At 41.6% G+C, this 20,972-nt stretch overlaps 2 protein-coding genes across 9 annotated transcripts in view; one reads left to right on the top strand and one right to left on the bottom strand.

Moving 5' to 3' along the window:
• DNAH6 (dynein axonemal heavy chain 6) overlaps window positions 1-12,432 on the bottom strand; it is a 350,848-nt gene extending 338,416 nt beyond the window's left edge. For 3 of the 7 annotated variants that reach the window (XM_055243630.2, XM_055243633.2, XM_063617552.1), the window contains exon 1: window positions 12,323-12,432. The gene's annotated coding sequence lies outside the window, so the exon portion shown is untranslated. Of the gene's footprint in view, window positions 1-12,317 lie in introns of all 7 variants that reach the window. The other 4 variants (XM_063617550.1, XM_063617549.1, XM_055243632.2 and 1 more) reach the window with 3 other exon arrangements.
• Window positions 12,433-12,700: 268 nt separating this feature from the next.
• Window positions 12,701-20,972, top strand: part of SUCLG1 (succinate-CoA ligase GDP/ADP-forming subunit alpha) — a 36,227-nt gene continuing 27,955 nt past the window's right edge. For both annotated transcript variants that reach the window (XM_055243637.1, XM_063617589.1), the window contains exon 1: window positions 12,701-12,820. In XM_055243637.1, the coding sequence (XP_055099612.1) occupies window positions 12,724-12,820 (97 nt within the window). In that variant the 5' untranslated portion in view covers window positions 12,701-12,723. The remainder of the gene's footprint in view (window positions 12,821-20,972) is intronic.

Raw genomic sequence — 20,972 nt, 5'->3', positions numbered from 1 at the left:
ATTTGCTTGTGTCTCTCCAGGTGACAATCAGGTGCCTGTGTGGGTGCCCACCAAACATCTGAAGATCTATCATGAGCCACAGCATCTAGTGGACCCACAGGTACAGTGTGAATTGAAGGTCTGAGAAGCCTTGATTTGCTTTCTCTGTGCCTTCTGTTAGAAGGGGCCTGTTTCTCATTATCAGTGGCCTCTCGGCTACAGCCACAAAAATTTTTGCTTCTGTTTCAGTAGATTTACTAATGTGGGGGTGACGGTATGCTTGTGTTTTTGCAGGAGATGAACGAACCATGTGGATGCCTTCAAGATGTGTACAACTATGGAACGGGAGACTGGAGGGACCCATGGATCCAACCATGGACTGGGTTTCCCCAGTATGAGCCAGTTGAATCTGAATGCAAAGATGGAATGAGGACCGACTGGAGTCACGATGCTTAACAGACCAATGCTTCTGACTGAGCTCCTCTCTACCCTGAATACAAGGGACCCTAATAGTTAGGTAGGAATATCATCACCCCTATTCAGCATGAAGAAGTTACAGAAGACGGACTTTCATCCTTCTGCAACTCCTAGGATTAAGGGTCCTCTTGTAAAAGGGAAAGGGGAGATATGTGCGAAGCATTCAAACCAGAGCGACTCCATTTTGAATAAGGGCTAAGAAAAATGAAGCTGGAGCACCAACCAGCAATTAAGGGCTGCATAGCCTGCAATTGCCTTGCTCAATTAAGAGGCCACCTTTTATGCTAGTAATAATGATAGCTAGTAATAATGATAGTAATAATGATACCTTCTCCTTTATAAAAAAAGAGAAGGGGAGCATGTTGGGAAAAAGCTGAGTGTTGGGAAAAAAAGTGAGGCAGGGCTTGCACGTCTGACATAATGTCCTCTGGAATGTGTCTAGACTTGCTGGCTCCTTGCTTCTAGCCCTCCCAGGCTCCTAGATCAATTGTATGCCCATTATCTCAAGTAGCAGAACATGTTCCATATAAATGCTAAAGTGTCACAGCTGTAGATCATGTGCCTGCCCTTTTGACCCCCACATTCTCATCACCTGTTTCTTTGTTGGATTACCAATAAATAGCGTGGCTCCCAGAGGTTGGTGCCTTTGCAGCCTCCACAATCGCGATGGCCCCCTGGTCCCACTTTCTCTCTCAAACTGTCTTTTTCTCAATCCTTTGACTCCACTGGACTTCGTCACCCCCACGACCTGGTGTTGGGTCTGATCACCCCAACAAATAGGAGCTAGGTAAAATGAGGCTGAAACCTACTGGGCTGCATTCCCAGATGGTTAAGGCATTCTAAGTCACAGGATGAGACAGGAGGTCAGTACAAAATACAGGTCATAAAGACTTTGCCTATAAAACAAGTCGCAGTAAAGGAGCTGGCCCAAACATACCAAAACCAGCTGACCAGAGGTCACTCTGATTGTCCTCACTGCTACACTCTCACCAGCGCCATGACAATTTACAAATGCCATAGCGATGTCAGGACATTACCCCATATGGTCTAAAAAGGGGAATCATGAATAACCCACTCTTTGTTTAGCATATCATCAAGAAATGACCATAAAAATGGGCAACCAGCAGCTCTCAGGGCTGCTCTGTCTGTGGAGGAGCCATTCTTTTATTCCTTTACTTCCTTAATAAACTTGCTTTCACTTTGCACTGTGGACTCGCCCTGAATTATTTTGCGTGCAAGATCCAAGAACCCTCTCTTGGGGTCTGGATTGGGACTTTTGTCCTGTAACATATTTCTGGCAGCCCATAGGGGACTATAGTGCAGAAAGCCTGACCCAATGGCTACCTTTGGGTAAGTGTTGGTGTCCTGTAACATATTTCTGGCAAACCATGGAAGGGATGATACTGAAGAGACCCCCAACTCATAGGAAAATCATCTGCATGCACAGATTGGCTGACTTTGGGTAAGTGGAGTGCATATACTCAGGTAAAGAATGGGATTGGGTTAGAGGCCCAACTTAGGAGAGTTAATGTCTCTCCTTAAGACAGAGAGGGTTAGAGGCCCCTCTTAATAAAAGGCAAGGATGCTTGACCAACCTTGGGTTAAAGGCCCAACTTACGAGGGTTAGGGTCCCTTCTAAGATTTAGGGGGTTACAGGCCCCACTTGGTAAAGTACCTCTTGGCTAAGTACAGGTTTGGCACTATAGGATGTTAAATGCTATTCTCTTTGGAATAATCTGCCTTGCATGCTTTGCTGTTGGCTGTGGGTGACAGGGTTAGGCAGGTACAGGATTGTGGGACATGGGGAGCTTTTTCCTCCCTAAAAGGAGAAATTTGAGAGCTGATGGGACTGCTGGAAAAGATCCCTTTGTTACTGACAAGTGGCCAACTGTACTTTTCATTGTTAGCTGCAATGAGTGGGTATTTTCTCCGGGCTCCCTAAGCGCTTCACCTTCCCCACCCTGCCACAGGCAATACTTTACTTCTCTACTTTTCTTTTCCTATCTTTTCTGTTACTCAGGGCAACCATCTTGCCCGGAGACCACATGTTGAAACTCCAAGTCAGAGGTTGGATTAAAGATGACGGGGCCCATCTAGGGGCAAATTTAAGCCTTGCCAGTTTGATAATGGGTGCTAAGCAGAGTGGCTAATGTCTATGTTTTATCACATGTATTTTGCTTTGGCCAGAAACAAAAAAAATAATTTTCCTTTATGATGTGGCTTGGCCCCCAGGGTGATGGTGCTGCAAGCCGGATCACTAGGGACACTCAGGGAAAGGGAACCCAGAAGCCTGGCATGCTGGCAAAAGGGTAAGAATTTCTTACCAGTCAGATTTCTGGCTTCTCTCTCTCTGTGCAAACAGTTGAATGAATGGGAAAAAAAATCAGTGTTTATCTCCTCTGTAAAATTTTGATTAATGAGAAAAAGAATTCTAAGGCTAGTCTTAAGCTGGTATATTTTGTGCTATGAATTTGTTTTTCTGTGTCAAGGGGTACTTTAGGATAAAACCTGGGCTTAGAACACCTGTAAGCCCACTTTTCAAGACAACCCAACAAGCTGGTCAGTAACAAACTTGGCTGCAGGTCCCTGAAACAAAAAAACTGGATGAAGTCTCCACCTCGTTATATGTCCTTGGAAGCTTGACCTTTTAACCATGTGGTGGTACTTTCTCTTGGTCTCTGCCTTCCAGGGAACAGAAATTTTAGGGTTCATGTCATAGTTAGCTCTAAAAAATTATATTAAATAGTTAAAAGCCTTTGCAAACTCAAAATTAATGACCCTAGACTTCTTCTAGGAAAGGAAGTGGAGAGTGCCCCATGCTGTAGCTCACTAGCCAAGGTTTTGCACTTTCACAGTGGCAGTCCAGGTTTGATTCCCCACCTACGAAGTAAGTAATCTTTGGTTTAATATATGCATGACCTTGTCTATTCTCTTCTCCTCCCTGTACTGTCTTAAATTTTCTTTTCTCTAAGCACCTGGGAGGTTATCTTTGGTAAAGTTCAAAAGCCAGAAATATCAGCCATTTGGCATAAGAAATTCTAAAAGGGCTTTATTAAAGAGTGCTATGGTTAAAATCAGTTTAGTTAAAAACAGATACTCAAGCTCTAACAGCCTGGACTCCTTGGGATAAATAGGAGGCACCACAGACCCTTTCCTGGCCCTGTTCTTCCAAGGGCTCCACCCTAAAGCTAGTAATCCAATTAAGAAACTTAAAAACCTGCAAATGAAAAATCTTACAACTACTGTAGTAATCTTCTTCTTTGTGTGTAGCTATATATGTGTTATGTGTAATGTTTATATAAAAGAGTTCTAATTAATTGGCTTAAATAAAAATAAGCACTTAAATATTTTGAAAGTTAAATAAAAACTAATGCTTTTTAGTTCAGGTAACTTTAGTAATCTTTGGGAAATAAAAACAGCTTTAAAAATTATTGATAAAATAAAAACATTTAGTCTAAATTATGCAGGTCAGATTAAGTGTGCTAAATGCTTTAAGGTCATATAAACCACCTCTTTAACTTTTAAAAAGTGTTCAATTTATTAAAAATTATTGATAAAATAAAAACAGTCTAAATTATGCAGGTCAGATTAAGTTTGCTAAATGCTTTAAGGTCATAAACCACCACTTTAACTTTTAAAAATTGTTCAATTTACCTACCTTAAAGCCATTAGATTCTAGATACAGCCTGGGGACACGTGGAATTAGCCATGCCCCCTAGCTACACAAAGATTATAAATAGAGAGATTTTATATAAGAAAGGATCTCATATGTTAAATTCTTGTCCTAAAGTAAAATGACTGGTTGTTTAAAAGGAGGGATGTTTAGGGAAAGTCAGAAAGTCCAAGAATGTCTCAGATGGTCTGTGTAAGTCATGAAACGGTTTATGCAAGAAATGTTGTACAATTCAAAGGTTGTTAGACCTCCTAAATGCCTCATAAAATGCCACTATGACTCTTACTATACAACTTGCTTGCTTAAGTAAGGTACGGCCTTGGGACATGTGGAGTTAGCCTTCTAGCTATGCTGGAGTCAGCTCTTATCTGCACTTCCGCCTGTTGTCTCCTAGGCTAGGCTCTTGAACTTGCCAAGGTTTTCATCAAAAATAAAAGTTGCTAAGCATTAACATTGTAACATGTAATTGAGACTCTTGAAGAAACAGTTTTACATGTAAGATGTGTAAGAAAAGTAAAATGTGTTTATGGTAAAAAAAAAAAAAAAGATTGTAAGAAGGCATGGGAATGTGGATTTTTCTTGCCTAGATTAAAGTATTAAAGGATTGTTTTAAGTTAGGATAAATCTGAAGATTTAAGCAAGTTGTGAAAGTTTTGTGAAAAATTAATTGTAAAAGAGATTCTGTGTGAACACACTGGCTAAAGTTAAAGGGGTATTCAGTTTTTTGGTAAACTGAACATTGGAATAAATGCAAACCAGGTTTTTCTTAGAGCAAAAACCTGCTTATGATCTGCTCTTTAACAAAAATTTGTAAAATGGTGTTTGGTTTTCTTTGGGCTGTATTTGTATAAATGTGTTATTGGTATATGTGTTCCAAAACTATGGGAAACTCCTATAATTTTGATATGACTTAGTGTACATTATCAGTAATGATTACAATTGTTGTTTTGAATTATTGTATGCCACAGAGGTAACCAAATTTCTTTGTCAATCGTGTTTTTAACTGTGGCTATCCTAAGACGTTTTGTCATCCACAAACAATTGTTACCTTGTTTTAATCCTCTTTAGAAGTTGGTTTATAATCAATTATAGAACTCTCACTGGTATTCTTAAATGCAGGTTTTCTGGTAACCGGAGACTGTGACATCAGAATAGAGGAAAACATTTTCAGAACTCTCATAGAGAGCTATAATGTTCATAACTATCAAACAGAAGTTAACTACATGGACTAAGCTGAAGAAGCCTAATCTTTTTAACTTTGCTTAAAATGCTGCTGATCCTTTGTTTTGCTTTTCAGAATCAAGGAAACTTTTTTTTTTGAGCTATTTACAGGTTTTAGCAATTGAGTAGAGAATGCTGCTGTGAACAAAATTTGCAGCATATTTGTTTCTCTCTACCTGATTTCTCCAAAATTTGGAAACTGAGAGTATTCTTAATTTATAGCAATATAGTTATTTGCATAAGTGCAATAAGAATCTGTTTTCTTTTGTAACAGGACACAATTGGAGAAATTGATTATTTTACCAAGGCTTTGACTGGAATGGTGTGCTTTCCTTTAAGGAATCAAACTTGACTTGTAGAGCCAATAAAAGCCCTTGGGGAACTGGCCTCATACCTTGCCTACACAGTCCCTGTACAGGGTTTCTGGCCTGTAAGTAAAGAAGTTAAGTAAAGAATGGTAAGTAAAGAATGCCACGTTCTCACAGGTCCAGGAGCCCCAGGTTATCTTGGGACCTCAAAAGGACAGAAATTTACCCAACTCATAGGTATTTGAGGATACAAACCTGTGGCAGGGCTCGGCTTTAAAAAAGTCTTATCTGAGATTGTTCTATGGAAGAGAGTTCCATCAAAGCCAACTTAAAAAGAGCTTACATGAAAAATAATTATTCTTGCTGTACTTTATACAAATAATCAGGCCAAGTATAATAAAACAAATTGGTCTTACCATGCTTTGTCTTTAGTAAAAATTGGAATTATTAGATTCTAGTCTTATCAATTGTTTTTAAGTTTGTCTCTGCAATTTAGGCTAACCCTGCTTATTCCTGTGAAACAACTAGTAATCTCTGACTGCTACTCAGAAGAAACAAGAGAGTTGGGTAATGTAAACATCTGGATCAATACTCTAATCCTGGGCACATATTGGAATCATCTAGCAACCCCGTATCAGCTTGGTTCCAACAATTCAATTGCCCAGTTCATGGAAAGCTTTCTAATTTAGTTTTCTTGGAATAACTTTACTTGTTTACCCTTTTGGAATATATTGCTGTTATACTCTTTGTGTGGGAATACAGGACAAGCTTACTGAATGTTTTTTGTTGTTGTTTTTTTTTTTTTTTTTTTTTTGAGATGGAGTCTCACTCTGTCACCTAGGCTGGAGTGCAGTGGCACAATCTCGGCTCACTGCAAGCTCTGCCTCCCGGGTTCACGCCATTCTCCTGCCTCAGTCTCCCAAGTAGCTGGGACTACAGGTGCCCACCACCACACCCGGCTAATTTTTTGTATTTTTAGTAGAGACGGGATTTCACCGTGTTAGCCAGGATGGTCTCGATCTCCTGACCTTGTGATCTCCCCACCTCGGCCTCCCAAAGTGCTGGGATTACAGGTGTGAGCCACCACGCCTGGCCTGAATGTTTTCTTAAATTAAACACTTACTAATCTTCCAGATATCACCTTTTGTCAAAACTCAAGCATTATGAATGGACCTTACCACACTGAGGCTTTCTCACTGAGCTCCTCTCTACCTTGAATGCAAGAGACCCTCATAGTTAGGCAGGAATATCATCGCCTCATTCAGCCTTAAGAAGTTAGAGAATACGGATCTTTGCCCCTCTACAACCCTTAGGATTAAGAGTTCTCTTATAAAAGCGGGGGTGGGGGGGAATGTCAGAGGCGTGTGAACCAGAGCAATTCCATCTTAAATAAGAGCTGGGTAAAATGAGGCTGAAACCTACTGTGCTGCACTCCCAGACAGTTAAGGCATTCTAAGTTACAGGATGAGATAGGAGGTCAGCACAAAATACAGGTCATAAAGGCCTTGCTGATCAGTTTGCAGTAAAGGATCTAGCCAAAACCCACCAAAACCAAAATGGCGACCAGAGTGACCTCTGGTCATTCTCACTACTACACTCCCACCAGTGCCATGTCAGTTTACAAATGCCACGGCAACATCAGGAAGTTACCCTATATGGTCTAAAAAGGGGAGATATGAATAATCTATCCCTTGTTTAGCATATCATGAAGAAATAACCATAAAAATGGGCAACCAGCAGCCCTCGGGGCTGCTCTGTTTATGGAGTAGCCATTCTTTTATTCCTTTACTTTCTTAATAAACTTGCTTTCACTTTGCACTGTGGACTCGCCCTGAATTCTTTCTTGCATGAGATCTAAGAACCCTCTCTTGGGATCTGGATCATGACCATTGTCTTGTAACAAGTCCACAAAGCTGGAACTTCTTGGGGAGTAGGAGAGACAGAGCCAGACAAGCAAGAGTGCATGTCAGAGCAAGGATGCAAACTGGTGGCAAGATGCAGCTAAATGTTAAGTTTTGGCGAGCGGGGATGTTTCTTGTAGCCCACGGAGGCTGAAAGGTTCTCATATGCCTGAGAAGACCCCAGAGATAGCTGACAGAACCAGAGCAAAACAGGCCTTCAAAGTAGGAGTAAATGATGATGCAGCAGTAGCTTGGACCACAACTAAGGACCAGATCGAAGGATGTATGTATCAGGAGATGCCGGCACAGACAGAAGACAAAATACTCCTTACACTACATCCACCTCACCCTAGCATCACTCCAGGAATTTAGACAAAACTCTGGTGAAAGGAAAAGAATCTGACATTCTGGTAGAATGGGGGGGTCACATAAAATCAAGGAAAGATATAGAACTATAATTGCTTTTCAACATAAAGAGCCAAAATTTATCGAATAGGCAGAAAACTCCAAATCTTGGTCAACTCTTCTCCTTTCTGCTCTGACTGGATTCTACACGAGGGACTCTAATGAATTTATTTCATTAAAAACAATGCAAATGAAAAAAATGCAAATGAGAGACTTTGCTCCAACAGACTGAAACTCATTACTTAGCTCAGTTTTGTCAAGATTCTTGGTTGCAGAAAAGATACTCCCTGGAGGTGCTACTCTAGACACCAGCCACCCAGACTGCTGAGTCTCCTGACTCAGCACATATCTCTAATTGTCCCTGTTTATTCACACATTAGTGAGAACATGGAAGGGTGGGGCAGGGGGAATGGATATATGTATATGCTTGAATACACACACAAAAAAAGCTCTGGAAGGATACACAAGAAACTGGATAGTACTGGCTTCCCCTTGGGAGAACCGGGTGGTGGGGAGACTAGAAGATTTCTCACTGCTTATATTTTAATATTTATTGTACCTTTTGAATTTTGATCCATGGTAATAAATTACCTATTTCAAAAACCAACAACTAAAGGTTCCATCCAATCCAATTAAAAACTTCAAACTTATACCTAATTTAAAGCTCCTCCCTCCCTCCCAGGTCTGGCATGATCTGTGGCTCCACAACCTGCAGCTGGGAAGGAAGGGGCTGAGGTCTGTTTCTCCCTCTTCTTTTACTCCTCCTCCCTTCCCACCATTGCTGTATGTTCCTGCAGTGGTGGGGTTTAGTTTGCATACAAACTCTTAGATGGTGTTATTTGTAGTTCTCTCCTGATGTTCTATTCTCTCTTTGGAATGCTGGCACTTTCTGAGCACTTCATGGATTTTTCAGAAACTCCTCTCCCACTCCCCTGCACAGTATCCTGATGTGAGTTAGGTACTCTTTGGCTGGCCTCCTTGTAACTCTTCCTGCCTTCCTCCTCCATCTGGGGGTTTTGTACAGTTTTATGCTAGAGTTCCTTGCCTCAGAGGATGGCATGTCTCTTAGGGGGAAGTTCAACTTTCTTTCTTGGCATGCATTTTACTCACAGGAATATTAACAACATCTTGATACACCAAATATTGCCCTGCCTGCTGATGAGGACTGCTCCAGCTAGCTTCCTGCCGTTGCAATTCTCTAGGAAGGAGGCAGACACAGCCTTAACAGTTAGGCCTGCCTTCCAAATTCAAGTTTCCTCAAGCATTCTCTGACCAAGACCTATCTAGCTAACTAAGGTGGGCTCATGAATTTCTGCGGTTCTGTAGGGATTTATCCTGAGATTTAATACCAGTAATGTTTTGGTAAGAAGCCCTCACCCACAAACTTGGCTGGGAGTGGAAGGAAACAAGAACATTAAACTGCCAACTCTAGACTTAGAAGCATCAATCCCCTTGTTAATCCAAAATATCTGAGACAGGTCTCAGTCAATTTAGAAAATTTATTTTGCCAAGGTTAAGGATGCACCCGTGACTCAGGAAGTCTGGACGACAGGTGCCCAAGGTGGTTGGGGGGACAGCTTGCTTTTATACATTTTAGGAAGGCATGACATATCAATCAATATTTGTAAGATGTACATTGGTCCATCCAGTAAGGCAGGGACTTCCTGGTAAGAAGTAGATAAGAGACAAAAGGTTGCATTCTTTTGAGTCCTTGATCAGCCTTCCAATGAATACACAATTTAGTCTGGCTCAGTGAATCAGCATTTTTACATAAACAATAGGGCAGAGGGAGCAATGAGATATGCATCTGTCTCAGGTGAGCTTCAGAGGGATGTCTGAGTTCTGCCTGTCCTTTATCCACAACAAATTTCCTGTGGGCAAATTGTGAGGGAGGTATGTAGCTTATTATCTTTGTAGCCATATTATTTAGGAATAAAATGGGAGGTAGGTTTGCCTCATGCAGTTCCCAGCTGGACTTTTCTCTTGGCTTGATGACTTTGGGGTCCCGAGATTTATTTTCCTTTCACACCCTCATACAATGAATTCTAGTCTTTTGCTTATCTGAGCCGCTGGGATGTGGGGGTGATAATTCAAAGACAAGTTTGGCCACCTCCTATCAAACTTCAGAGAGAAGTAGCTCCTAGATGCCCTCCTTATGGATGTGGAGGTAAGGCTTGTTGTCTTCAGCTTTAGAGCTTTAGACAAAGTTTTGAGACAAATAGAAATATCCTATTCTAATTTGCTTACTTACTTTAGTTAAAACCTTTAAAACATGATCCTGCCATGTAAAAAAGACAGTTCTTTAGTGATAATAACTACCATTATTGAATATTTGGTACAAGGTGATACCAAATATACTAAATGTATTAAATATTCACAACATTATAGTAGCTTTATATACTAAATGTATTAAATGTTCACAACACTCTTATGAAATAGGGAGTTTCATACCCATCTCAGTAATAAAACCTGAAACCCAGAGGTCACGTTGCCAGTGGCAGAGTTGGAATTTGAACCCAGACCTGTCTGATTCCCAAACTCAATCTGCATATAAAGATGAGTGGTATGGTATTGACTAGTGTAGTTGTCCCCTACCTATGAGCTACAGAATTGAGGTAGGGGTGTTCCCGGACCAAACTGAGGGTTGGGCTGCTATTTTCTGTGGCCCAATAATGAGATGTAGATGAACTGAGGAGGAAGAGAGTTTTTATTTCTGCAACCGGTTACAGGGAGAAGGCCTGGAAATTATCACCAGACCAACTCAAAATTACAGTTTTCCAGAGCTTATGTACCTTCTAAGCTATATGTTTATGTGTAAGTGTGCATTTACCTAAAGACATAAGTGATTAACTTCTTTTAATCTATAACTAAGGTCTGAGTACTGAAGACCTTCCTCTGAAGCTTCAGTAAATTTACTTAATCTACATGGGTTTAGGTGCTGGGGTAATTACCCTTATCTTGTCCCCTGCTAAATCACAGAGGTTTGGAGAGTTCCTTCAGACCTCCAATAAACTTGTTTGTGGAGGCTTGGGGAGTTTCTTCAGACCCCCAATAAAACTTGTTTAATCCTAAATGGGTCCTATTAAGAATTCCTTCATTAATTTGTCATGCTTTAAGGCCCAGGAAAGGCCTAGGCAAAACCCTTGGTGGGCTTTTGTTACATCCCAGCCTTTGTATAAGGGCACTGGTTTTTAATATTTAACTTAACCACTCAGTCAGTACTGAAACATTGTTATGGAGGCCTGCGTTAGTGAGACCTGGTCTGCCACGGGGGTGCAGTTATTACAAGAGGTTGAAATATCCTAAAGTCCATCAAACATTGCCTGTGGATCCAAAAAATAATCCATATACTACTATTTCTCCTATATATATCAATTCAATTCAACAATGAGTTATTTGTGTAAGGCATTGTTCTAGGTGCTGGGGATACTTCAGGATACAAAACAAATGAAAATCCCCATCTTCATGGAAATACAAATTTTCATTAAAAGTGTACTGAAATTATATTTTTGTCATCATGCATTTTATCAATTAAATGAAACTAAACATATAACTTATCAAGCGACAGCTCAGGAAGAATTTTGCTATTTAAAATAGCAAGGGATTTTTCTATTTATTTGCTATAAAAATGTCCAATTTGTTATAATGGATATATCTGGAAACCACTGATACTATTTTACTCTGAGGAATTTAATTATCACAAGAACATGATCCATGAGGGAGGAGTTTATGTGCAGTGAAGTCCAACCTGATAATGACAATATTTGGATCATAAAGGAAGTATTGGGCAATCTCCTCCGGTAATCCCACTCATCCATCCCACAGCTCAGTGCCAATTATAATGACTACCTAAGTAAATTAGGATTGCAATTTTATTGACAATTCTGATGAGGAATCTCAGGAGCACGATTTTCGGCAGAGACGCAGATTACTTCATCTCGTTTACCTTTTGACTCGGACTCTCCGAGGCTCCTTCTAAAGCTGTTACAGAAGAGGGAACTGTTTGTCCAATCAGGGAGCAAAGTCACATTTGACCCCGAATTTCAGCTCTTAGGATCCCCAGGGAATAAACACTCACGCACTTAGTGCTAGTCAAAGACTGCATGATTATTTAACTAAAAAATTCACATTCCAAGAAATTAACTGTCAGTAAGATAGGTTTTAGTCTTTCTCATCACGTCTTTCCCTTCACAGGCCACCAGTGCCAGTTCGAATTCCCGTCCCCAACGGCAACCCTTCCGGGTCCAGGCACAGGTACGCGGTGAGAAATATTATTCTCTAATAGCAAACGAGGAAAACGAAGGGGGGAGGAGATGGGCCTGGGATAAAAAGTTCTGGCACTGCTCTTCGCACCTCACCTCGCTGTTTCTTCCCTCCTAGTCTTCAAGTCCCTTGTCTCCCCGGTTTCACTGCCGCTCTCCCCTCGCTCCCTTCCCGCAGCCTCACTCAAAAGCTACGAGCCAGTCGCAGCCGTTAGACTACATTGCCCACAATGCCATGCGCCGGCCAGTCTCGCGTGGGGTTTTCCCTCAGCTGCTGTTATAATTAATGTTAATCAAACCCACACTTCTAGGAAGGAGCCGAGCTATTATCTGCCTCTCCGATAGGATGCCTCTTTGTCTTCACCTGCCATTCCCGCTGTTCCGTGAAGAATCCTCTGTAAAGGGAAATTTGTTCAGGCGACTGCTGTGGCCACCCTCCGCCTCCTCCGGCCTCTGCCCCTGTGAGGTCCCCGGGGGCCTGGGAGTGTCATTGGCGGATGACCGCAACCCTTGCCGCTGCCGCTGACATCGCTACCATGGTCTCAGGCAGCAGCGGCCTCGCCGCCGCCCGTCTCCTGTCGCGCAGCTTCCTCCGTGAGTCCCGCCAGTACTGTCTTCCTGGCGCCCGCGGGTTCTTGGCCCCGCCCGACCCAACGTCCTGGCCCAGGCCGCGGCTGGGCCCTCAGGGCTGGACCTCGGCGGGGGCCTGGGAGCCGCTTGGGATTCCGGCTTCGAGTTGGGGACCCCTACGGTGGAAGGAGCTTTGCTGGATACGTGGGGCGGGGGGCATGACTTAGGCCGCTGGCAGATGGGGATATTGGGTGGCTGAGCCAGGATTCGGGTCTGGGAGCCCTGCAAATTTGGAAGCTTGCTCTCGGGCCCGCGGTGGCAAGTGACAGGGTGGGGGTGGCGTCTAGACTGGCCTTATTTGGAGTTGGGGGTGAAGAGGTCCAAGGTGAACTTGGTGGGGAAGGTAAGGGTCTGGGTTGAGAGGTAGGGGAAGAGTGTCTCAGTAGGAAGTTGGGGGATGAGGCTGACCGTAGTACGGCAAGGTCCTGCACTTCGAATTCCCCCTCTGCAGGATTGTATGTCAGGGGAAAGATGGTTTCTGTACACAGAGTGGGTCGGCATAGCCGCATAGACTCCTAGAAGCTTATGGTTGGCTGGGACCTAAACCAGCTTATTTGCAGTGTCTCCATCAGGCGGTTTGTGGACACATCAGTTCCCGAAAACTTAGCACCCAAGGTTGCTAGTCTTTGAGACACGCTGACTATGGAAAATTATTGCCATATTCAAAGTCTCTGTGCTTGTCAGGTAGGTTATAGTAGAAAGAAACTTTGGAATCAGCCACATCAGGGTTTGAAGTCTGGCTAGTCCCTTTTCTGTCTGTGTAATAACCCTGGACACTTTTCTTAATCCGTTTTTCAATGTTTCCAATCACATGAAAATATTAACACATTTTAAGGGGCCTGAAGCACCATCACTTGTAAGGTGGACCATTATTTTGTTTACCACTAACAATGAAAAACGATTGCTTATTAAAATTGTGACACACCAGTGGTTGTCACATGTATCTTGGTTTTTTAAAAAGTGAAAAAAAATGTGCATTTTAGCAATGATGTTGTACAGGATGATCTGGGTTCACTGCAGAATAAGTGGAGCAATTTATATAAAGCATCTCTTATGTAATAAACACTCAAAGTTAGTTTTCTTTTTCCGCTTTGCTCTTAATTCTGCTTGTACTGAATATTTTATGAGACTTAATTCCATTCTTGAGAAGATTACATTCTAAAAGTGTACATTGATGAGTGTGCACTCAGTAGCTAACACTTAGTTGCCAATCACTTGAGGACAAAGGTCTGGCTAGATAACGTTAGCAAGTATGAAATAGTTGGTTTGTTTGGTAAAGCTTTCTGGAGATTCTTGAGAGTGTTGTAGGCAGAAGGACAAAAAGAATTCATTATCCCCAGTAATCACTCAGGTCAATAGAGTTTGAGCACCAAGAATGAAGTATATTGGATATGGTTTTAAACCAGCTTAATTTGAATAGATAGTGGGTTAGAATGTAGAAGATCAGATGTGCAGGACAGCCACTGTGGTGGGAAACCCCAGGAAGAAGTTGCCCACCTGTGTCTTTTGCTTCTGTGGTCTTGCTAGTCTGAGGTTCTGAAAGATACTAGCCTTAGTTAGATCTGCTGTCTAGAAAAATCTAGAGAATAAAGGAAGAGTGTCTAAAAGATCTAGTTCCTTACTCCACCCTTAGCAGTACTCTCAATCCTCTTCCCACAGAAATGGAAGTTTGTTCTTCCTAGACTCCCAGGATCATTTGGCCCTAGAGTGACCATCTGGTTTAGTTTTGTTACTGGAGTGGGCTTGAACTATTCAAGTCATGTGATTAACTTGTTATTAAGGGTCTGAGATCTAAACCAAGATGTATTCTATATTAAGAGGGGTTACAGACAACAATGCTTAATGTGTAAACACCCCTGAATTCACAAAACTCTTAACTCCTCTTTCCCATGCCACATTTCCGAGCCCATTTTCACTCCCACTAGAAAAATAGCCGCTACAACATCACCTTGCAAACTTTTTTTTTTAAAGGGGCCAGAAATTATTTAGTCTGTGAAGCTAATAGAGCTACAGATGTTAGGGAATTTTGTTCCCTGTGTTAAGTTTCAACTTATGGTACATTACTTGCTGAAGGTCATAGTGTTGCAATATTGATTAGAGTTAACAGCAACAGAAAAAACTCAAGTGAACACTGGTAGATGCCTCCCAGAGCCCTGTTTTATAGCTTATGAAAAAAGGAAAAGTGGCCTGGCACGGTGGCTCATGCCTGTAATCCCAGCACTTTGGGAGGCTGAGGCGGGTGAATCACAAGGTCAGGAGTTCAAGACCAGCCTGGCCAAGATGGTGAAACCCCGTCTCTATTAAAAATACAAAAATTAGCCGCGTGTGGTGGCAGGCGACTGTAATCACAGCTACTCGGGAGGCTGAGGCAGGAGAATTGCTTGAACCTGGGAGGTGGAGCTTGCAGTGAGCCGAGATCTTGCCACTGTACTTCAGCCTGGGCGACAGAGTGAGACTCTGTCTCAAAAAAAGAGAAAAAAGGAAAAAGATCCAGTTGAAGTGGTGAGAGAAAATACAATGAAAAATGAGAAAGATTTCTTCCATGAGAAAGTTTAAGGATTTCATAAGCACCCTTGAAGTTGAAATAGTGAAGTTTTAAGAGAAGCATAAAGTAATGCAAGGCCTTTTTAAAACTAGTCAGTAGTTTCTGTAACTTGAATCTTTTAGAATAAATAGGGAATAAGAGCCAGTAGTTTTGAACCTCAGAATTTTGGTATTTTAATGCCAGAAAGTAAACCTTAAAACCCAATTGGTCCCATACCTTTGTACGGCAGATGAGGAAATCCTAAAAGTTTCCAGCGAGTATCGGAAGTGATACTAGCACCCAGGTCTTTTGACTCTGCAGTATCCTTTCCACCAGCATGTACCATGTGATAACTTAAGCTTTTTTCGAAGCTCTGATTTTTTTTTTGGCAGTCTCAGTGATGTGTTGAGAAGGTGACTATCCTGCTCAAAGGTGTTGCATTCCTTTTCCCCGTGTTTGCCAAGTGCGTAGGCCTGTTTTTAGAATCAGAGATGCATTTAAAGTGTAGTTTGGAAAAGGAGATCCTCAACAGTGATGTTGTGGATACTAGTATCTGTTGCCGCTGCATCTAACAACCAAATCTTTATTTCAGAAATACAAAATAGCTTTGATTCAGATGTACCAATGTAGCCATGAGAAAGTGATTTGATTTTCTGACATCAAATTTGTTTTTACATAGAATTGTAATTGGGAATATTAAAAATAATTTCTCTTAAGTACAGGGCAACAATTTCATTTCATCAAGGGACTGGCATACCATAACCCACATTTTTTTTTTTGAGACGGAGTCTCGCTCTGTCACCCAGGCTGGAGTGCAGTGGCGTGATCTCGGCTCACTGCAAGCTCCGCCTCCCAGGTTCAAGCCGTTCTCCTGCCTCAGCCTCCCGAGTAGCTGGGACTACAGGCACCCGCCACCACGCCTGGCTAATTTTTTTGTATTTTTAGTAGAGATGGGGTTTCACTGTGTTAGCCAGGATGGTCTCGATCTCCTGACCTCGTGATCCACCCGCCTCAGCCTCCCAAAGTGCTGGGATTACAGGCGCGATAGACCCACATGTTTTTACATTATAACATTTCTTACATTAGGATGTGTCTTATTATTGATATATATGTTTCTTTTTTGAGACAGAGTTTTGCTCTTGTTGCTCAGGCTGGAGTGCAATGGCACAGTCTCAGCTCACCGCATCCTCTACCTCCCGGGTTCAAGCAATTCTCCTGCCTCAGCCTCCCGAGTAGCTGGCATTACAGGCACATGCCACCATGCCTGGCTAATTTTGTATTTTTAGTAGAGACGGGGTTTCTCCATGTTGGTCAGGCTGGTCTCAAACTCCTGACCTCAGGTGATCCGCCCGTCTCATTTTTTCTTTTTTACCAGTAATTGATAGTACTTCTTAAAAATCAATGGTGTTTTATATTTGATGAAATATGGTACTTAACAGCTAATTAAACTTCACTTGTAAGTCAATATTAAATGAATATATAATTTAACATTTGAATAGTGGGTTGTTTGGAGTTTAGGGGTAAGTGGCTGCTAGCTACTCTGCTGTATTATAAGGTCCTGTAGGTGTAGACTGCAATAGCCTGTGTCTGACATACGCATAATACATATAGTAAATAAGTGTACATTTGTTAAATTCATGAGTACGTGCATGAGTAAATGTTTACCAGGGACACAGTTTGAGAGGTGAGTTGAAGGAGTATTGAGTATTTCATAAATAGAGCCTCGGGTTAATGGTTAGGAGCATGGTACTGGTCATACAAGGCCCATGGTTTGAGTCCCTCCTGGGCAGGTGCTCTTTGACCATATATTGCCTCATTCATCCCACCAGCCATCTTATAAATGATGTGGTTACTATCTATGGTGAAGAGGACCAGTATGTGGCTGACAGGTACAAATCTATCACCCCCGTTGAAAACACATCTCTCTCAGATTACTCAGCCTCTTTCCTTCATTGTCTTTATTACAGTTTGTACTGTTGGTAGTTTTGTTTTTCTTTGTGCAATGTTTAGCTTTTTACAGGGCAGGAAACTTCATGTGGGTAGGGCCTGAGCCTGTCTTGTTCACCTGTGAATCTCCAGCACCTGACAGATAGCCTGTCACAGTGAACATCTCAAAGCAGTTTGGTCTGCTCATTCTGCATCGGTAATAATAATGGTAATAAAATAGCTCTTAGGGATATAACACTTGCTGTATCCTAGGCACTGTTTTAAATGCTTTATACTATTACTAACTCATTTAATTCTCACATCAGCCTATGAAGTATATACTATTATTGTCCGTGTGTTATAGTGCGCCTTTACAAATGTATTATATGTTAAAAACTTAGAAGTATATTTATGCATACTGCACATTATATGTAGACATGGATTAGTATGTTTATAAATAAACATAAGATGTGCACAAGGACATGTAGAAAACATTTTTGGCTAGACTTATTTGATTTTAAAATATGAACTATTTTTTCTCTCTTTTTAGGGAAAGATTTGCCTTTGTGTTCATGTAGGGTTGTAAACCCAGTTTTGGGAGTGTACCAGACACTGTGCTACCTGGTGCCAATTTAAGGAGTAATATGAAATTACTCCCAGGGGCAGCTGTTATTCCACTTCTAGATGGGAAGACTAAGGCTAAGGGAGATCAGAAGGTATACTCTGGGTTACATGGCTGCTGAAAGGCAGAGCATAAACTCAAGACCAGTCCTGTCTGATTCCTGCGATGATGTTCTCAGCTGATCCTGGGATGCAGTCCCAAGGTTAAGCTGGACAATTTCTAAGAATCTGGAAAGAAGGAGGTGGCCTAGGATGTGGCAGCTACAGCATTCGCCATCAGAAATTATTCCTGGTGGCCAACCTCACCTTTCCTGCTCTAATATTTAATTTTAAATACTTACTTTCGGCTGGGCATGGTGGCTCATGCCTGTAATCCCAGAACTTTGGGAGGCCAAGGCAGGCGGATCACTTGAGGTCAGGAGTTTGAGACCAGCCTGGCCAACATGGTGAAACCCCATCTCTACTAAAAGTACAAAAAAATTAGCTGGGTGTAGTGCTGTAGTCCCAGATACTCAGGAGGCTGAGGCAGGAGAATCGCCTGAACCCAAGAGGTGGAGGTTGCAGTGAGCCGAGATCGTGCCACTGCACTCCAGCCTGGGCTACAGAGTAAAACTCCATCTCAAAAAATAATAATAAGGATAATAATACTTATTCTTATTAGTAAAGCTAGGCATCTCATCATATATGGATTTGCAGTTTGTCATCCATTGTGTTTCTTGTTCATGGCCTTTATCAGTTTTTCTCTTAGGCTTCGGGCTCCACTTTTTGTTGGCTCTTCATGTTGCTCACGTTAATTCCTTGCCTGTTAAATGTTATGAAAACACTTCCCTGGTCTGGCATTGCCTTTAACTCTGCCTATAGTGTGTTTTACTCTGTCTGAATGCTTTCTTTTTTCCTGTAGGCAAAGATTCAATTTGTATTATTGCTTTTGTGTTTCATTTATTTAAAAAAATGTCAGCGTGGCATTTGTACTGGATTAATGTAGCTTTGGGAACCGCCAGCAGCATTTTAGGGCTGAACTTCCATGCAGTCTCTATATGAATTTTAGGGAAACCTGTGATCTTTATATGTACAAAAATAGATATAGGGTTCTTTTCCCTCTTTCCTGATGCGTGGGAGTTCAAGATTGACTTTTTCCAACTCACCAAAAAAGAGATGAACCTTATGATGTTTAGCTTGGTATAAGTGTTTCTTTTGGAGACCCTGTTTCTTGTCCTGGAATTCAGTGAAATGTTTCCCATGCACCTATTGTGTGTAAGGCACTGCCATATACCATAGGAGACAAGATGAATAAGACATGGTCCTGACACTCATGGAGTTTACAGTTAGCAGTGTGAAAAGTATTTAGTTGGTGCTTGAAATAATCTTGAAATAAATTTAAGCTTAGATAATTTCACTTAGAAATAATGTGATGAGAAGAGTAAGAATATATGTGCACTCAGTAGTGTACTGTGTGATGGTGTTTATTGTATACCCACATGAAAGTGTTTGTAGCTTCTATTCTTGTTAATCTCAGATCCCTTTTAAAGTCCCCCAGTATATTCATAAATCATGTATATCATGTGAAGATATAGGAATTCTTGACTGTGTAATGTTTTACTTAAATGTTAATTTATACAGATTAATGTAAGTGAAATTCTCAGGAAGTTGAGGACATTAAATCTTTAATTGAAAGGTAAGAGATATTTGCAAGATGGTTTGGCCACCAATGTATGCCTTGTGTTATAAATTTCACTTTAGGAAGTCACTTACTCTAGTAATTTGGTGGCTTTGTCACCCTCCTCACCTCTTACACATTCATAGACTTCTCTACCTTGAATAGGTGTGGGGAGTTTATCTACCCCAAATGCCCAAGGCTTTTTTTTTTTTATATAGTACTTCACACACCATGCAGTTATGGCCCACTTTTATATCAGTTCAGATAGATTGTGAATTATTTGAGGGCTGAGATGTCATTCATCACTTTATCCTTGACACCTGACATTATGGCTTGGTATAGGTGCTCCCAAATGTTGATTGAATCAATGAACGAACTGACATTTCAGTACCAGATGATAACCTTGTCTGGCATCATTCAGGTTTCTTGTCAGGATGGAATGTGATCAGGAATTTCATTTCCTTGCCATTGAATACATTTCTTGGATTTGCCTGAAAGACGATAATAGTCTGTTAGTTCCAGCTTATCTTGAAGTGGGTCTGTATGAGCCCAGGCCTGGTGTATAGATGGGGAGATCACACGTGCATGAGCGCACACACATCCATACCTTTGCATTAGAGGTTTCCCAAGATTTACTTAATTAGATGCTGTAGGCTCTCAGGGGCATTGCGCAGGCTAAGTAATACTAAAAGGCTAGGGGATTGGGAGGTGAGCTGCTGTTTATCACACTTCTGATACACTTTTTATGAGCACCAAAGATCGGATGTAAAATCTTGAGCTCCATAGAATTGATCCAGGAGATCTGGAGTTACTATGAGAAAGCAGAGATCTTCGTTGGTCTGTTATTGGAGCTGTGCTTTAGGGACACAGACAGACCTGCCTTTTCTCAGGGTGACTTCTGCTCCTGTGGAAGGAGAGGTGAATTGTCTGATCTTTGTTAAGTTAGTGAGTATAAGAGTACTTGTGCAGCACCAAACTTTACCTACAAAAAGTATTTTATGTTAACAAGTAGGGACTCCAGATATCCTGATCATAACATCTGATCTTATAATCAAATCTTCTACCTTCTGGTCTGAAAACCTATGGTATGATATGATATGATATGAGCATTTATTGAAGATTCAATGGGAGGGACTGGTAAAGCCAATTCTTCCACTAGTCAGAAATTGTAGCAGGGTAGGAAAGGGTGTAGCTTCTACACAAATACCATGGTTGTAGGTGTTCAGCTGGGAGAAGTGGAAGCCAAGGGCGAGAATGGGTCTCGAGTGCAGCACTGGCGAGGGTGGGCTGTGCTGCACAGCTCGGTAGGGACAGGGTCTCAGGCCGTAAATCCCTGCTGTGTCCACTGGCCTAGAGTCAGATGCTTAGCTGTGACTGCTGTGCCAGAA

Source organism: Symphalangus syndactylus, chromosome 14 (genome assembly GCF_028878055.3).
Source record: "Symphalangus syndactylus isolate Jambi chromosome 14, NHGRI_mSymSyn1-v2.1_pri, whole genome shotgun sequence".
Lineage (NCBI taxonomy): Eukaryota > Metazoa > Chordata > Mammalia > Primates > Hylobatidae > Symphalangus > Symphalangus syndactylus.
The sequence above is the reverse complement of the archived record's forward strand: the minus strand, read 5'-3'. Positions and strand labels throughout refer to the sequence as shown.